Source organism: Plasmodium brasilianum (assembly GCF_023973825.1).
Source record: "Plasmodium brasilianum strain Bolivian I chromosome Unknown PB_00_27, whole genome shotgun sequence".
Lineage (NCBI taxonomy): Eukaryota > Apicomplexa > Aconoidasida > Haemosporida > Plasmodiidae > Plasmodium > Plasmodium brasilianum.
The window spans coordinates 3,234-6,323 of record NW_027122944.1 but is presented as its reverse complement, the minus strand read 5'-3'; the positions used below and the strand labels follow the sequence as shown (position 1 = coordinate 6,323).

The window sequence follows — 3,090 nt, the reverse complement described above, 5'->3', positions numbered from 1 at the left end:
ATACTTTTACATACATTTAATGCATCCTTCTAAAATAGATATTAACCAATTTTAAAAACTTATAATATACATATATAACTTCTTAGAAAGATATCTTATATATAATTGAATTTTTCTAAATATTTACATAAATTAAGAATTTATCATTCTTAAAATTGTTCTCTTCCTAAAAATTTTTTTGGAATTGCTTTTTATTAATTATTTATATACATGTCTAAATTGGTATATTTTCCTCAAATTAAAGTATAATTTGTGAAGAGTTTACATGCATTAAATATATTTAATTTTATCCTAATTAAATAACTATATGGTGAATTATGCTTGTACATATATATTCTTATTTATTATTCAATGTTTCTAGCATTGAATTGTATATTCAATATTTTTTTTGTTATTGTGTTCTTCTAAATATATCATTCATAATAATATATTGTTTATCTTATAAATATAAAGTTCAATATTATACCTATATAATGAAAATAATTTTTCTTCTTTCAATATTATTTTTTCTAAATAATAATAAAAATATATATTTAAAATGAAAAATTTAATCCATAACATTTTAATAGTATGTATACCTTTATTATTTTTCCTTAAAAATGTTAAATTTTTTCGTTTAAACTGTCAGAAGTTAAGCATTAACAAACGCTATATAGTTTAATAATAAATAATATGAATGGAATTTCATGATTTTATCCATGTGCCTTTATAATATTGTAATTTATATAGTTTCTATATTTACATGTATCTATAAAATTAACTCATTCAATATTCTATGTGCTTAAAGATTATAGCAGTTAACATGAATATATACAAGTTATTAGGAAAAAAAAAATAACGTTCTGTTAATTTTATGATTACAACTTGCACTTGTCGTCATAGGACTTTCTATTTCCCTAAGATTGATTTCATATATATAATAAGTTTAAATTATAAATTTTTTATATATGTATATGTTTAACATGTTTTAATACTATCATATATTGTACTAATAAAAATAATTATATAATGATTCATTAATATTAATATGGTACTTTATTTTATTTATGTGAAATGATATTTCACGTGTATTAATATATGTTTCTGCTATATTATATAAACTATCATATATAAAAAGAGAAATCGTATAGTATATTTTAAATAATACTACATATAAATATCAATGCAACAATATATATTCACTTAATGGCATTAAACAAAAGACAAGAAATATATATTTACTATGTAAAAACAACAATACACTTTTTTTAAGTATGCCCACAAATAATGATTTCATTCTGGATTAAAATAAAATATATAATGTACAATTTCTTATAGATGGAATATAAATTAACTAAAGACTTAAAATTATATGGGTTGTCCTATTATATATTAATTATAATTCATAAACTTATATTTTATATTATAACCTATTCAATTACACAAATAAGTATATTGAAACATAATATTTTATTTAAACTGAACAAATTCATAAAAGTATACACTTAACAACATGAAAAAATTCAAATTGTAGAAAAATTCTAAGAAGATAATATTATCTGATTGTAGTGCACAAAAACTAACATTTAGACCAATGTTTATACACAAAATTATAAAATTTAAGCAATTATGGATATAATTAATAAATATATAAGTAAAGATATTATAGTTTCACTTTTATGTTAATTAATTTACTGAATAAAAAAGCATATATCATTTTATTCTTTTTATCTTTTCCTAAACTTAATTTTTTCATATTTCTTAACTTTTTTATGGTAGTAAACAACCCTTAATATGAGGGTTATACCTAATATAATGAAAGGTAAGAAATACACTACAATACCAAATAAATTATTTAAGGTACAAACCTCATTACAACTTCCACTTGATCCGCCATTACCATGGTTTTTGGAGTTCCATGATGCGCATTTAGTCAGCCATGATGGTAAATGTGAATTAAACCCCTTTACAATTCCCGATAACGAGGAGTTTATATGCCCCCACAAACCTATATGAGACCACAATCCCCCTGTCTCAGTAGATATTAAACCCATTGTTAAATCTATCATGAGTACAGCTATAAAAAATAGGATCAACAATATAGGTAAAGCAAATCGTAGTCCATATTTTTTACATATTACTTTTTTATAAGTCTTATCGCTAATTGTCCTATTGTTTTTAAGAAAATCTAAATAATCCAGTTCTTTGAAAATTTTTGATTCAAAACGAGAATATTTTTTTGTTTCAAATATACACGATTTATTTTTATTAGCTTGTTTACATCCTTCTGTATTACTTAATAAACTTCCATTTAATTCTGTTATTTTTGTTGTGGCCCCCTTTTCATTATTTGATATATCTCCTTTCTTAAGCATTCCAATATTTTCTTTATTTTCTTTTAACTCTAGAGCACTTAAATTCTTAGGCTGCCTACATTTTCCTAATAATCGATGAGTTTTTGTATTTAATTTACTGTCAAATATGCAATTGCCATTTGAGGAGTTGTCGAACGTAATCTAAAAAAAATTAAGTAATTATTAGTTATATAAAATTAAATAATTTTATAAAAATAAACGAAATAAATAGAACACTAAAATTATGAATAACATGAATATTATATAATAATACTTTCTTACTTTATCTTTGTTAAAATAGTACATCCAAGTTACAAACATAAAGATAGAAAATTTAAAGAAAATAATTATTTTCATTTTTTTTTCAATATATATTTTTAATGTTTTCCTATATTAACTAACAAATTAACAATAATATGATATTTTTTTAATGATAGGGACATTATGTTTATTTAATTAATTTTTTTTTTTTTTTTTCAGTAAAAATAGAATAAAACGAATGTTATTATATAAAATTTTTTAAAAGGAAAACAATGAAAAGTAATTATAAAAATATATTATGAATATTTTATGATAATTATATTTATAAAATAAAAATGTTCGTTAGAATAATATAATTCGATTACTTTAATAAATATTCAAAATACATAAATTAATTATATAAAATAATAAATTATTTAAATGTTTTCTTTATTAATCCTTTTATTATTTAAGTAAAAAAATATATAATTTTTTATTATACCTAAATATTGAGTTT

The 3,090-nt window shown here is 19.7% G+C and overlaps 1 protein-coding gene across 1 annotated transcript; it reads right to left on the bottom strand.

The window, feature by feature from the left end:
* Positions 1-1,706: 1,706 nt before the first annotated feature.
* Positions 1,707-2,690, bottom strand: MKS88_000358 (fam-l protein; the record flags this gene model as incomplete). Its single annotated transcript, XM_067219374.1, has 2 exons — positions 1,707-2,495; positions 2,616-2,690. 2 exons carry the CDS (start codon positions 2,688-2,690, stop codon positions 1,707-1,709), a joined length of 864 nt encoding a protein of 287 aa, XP_067070293.1.
* Between the last annotated feature and the right edge of the window lie 400 nt (positions 2,691-3,090).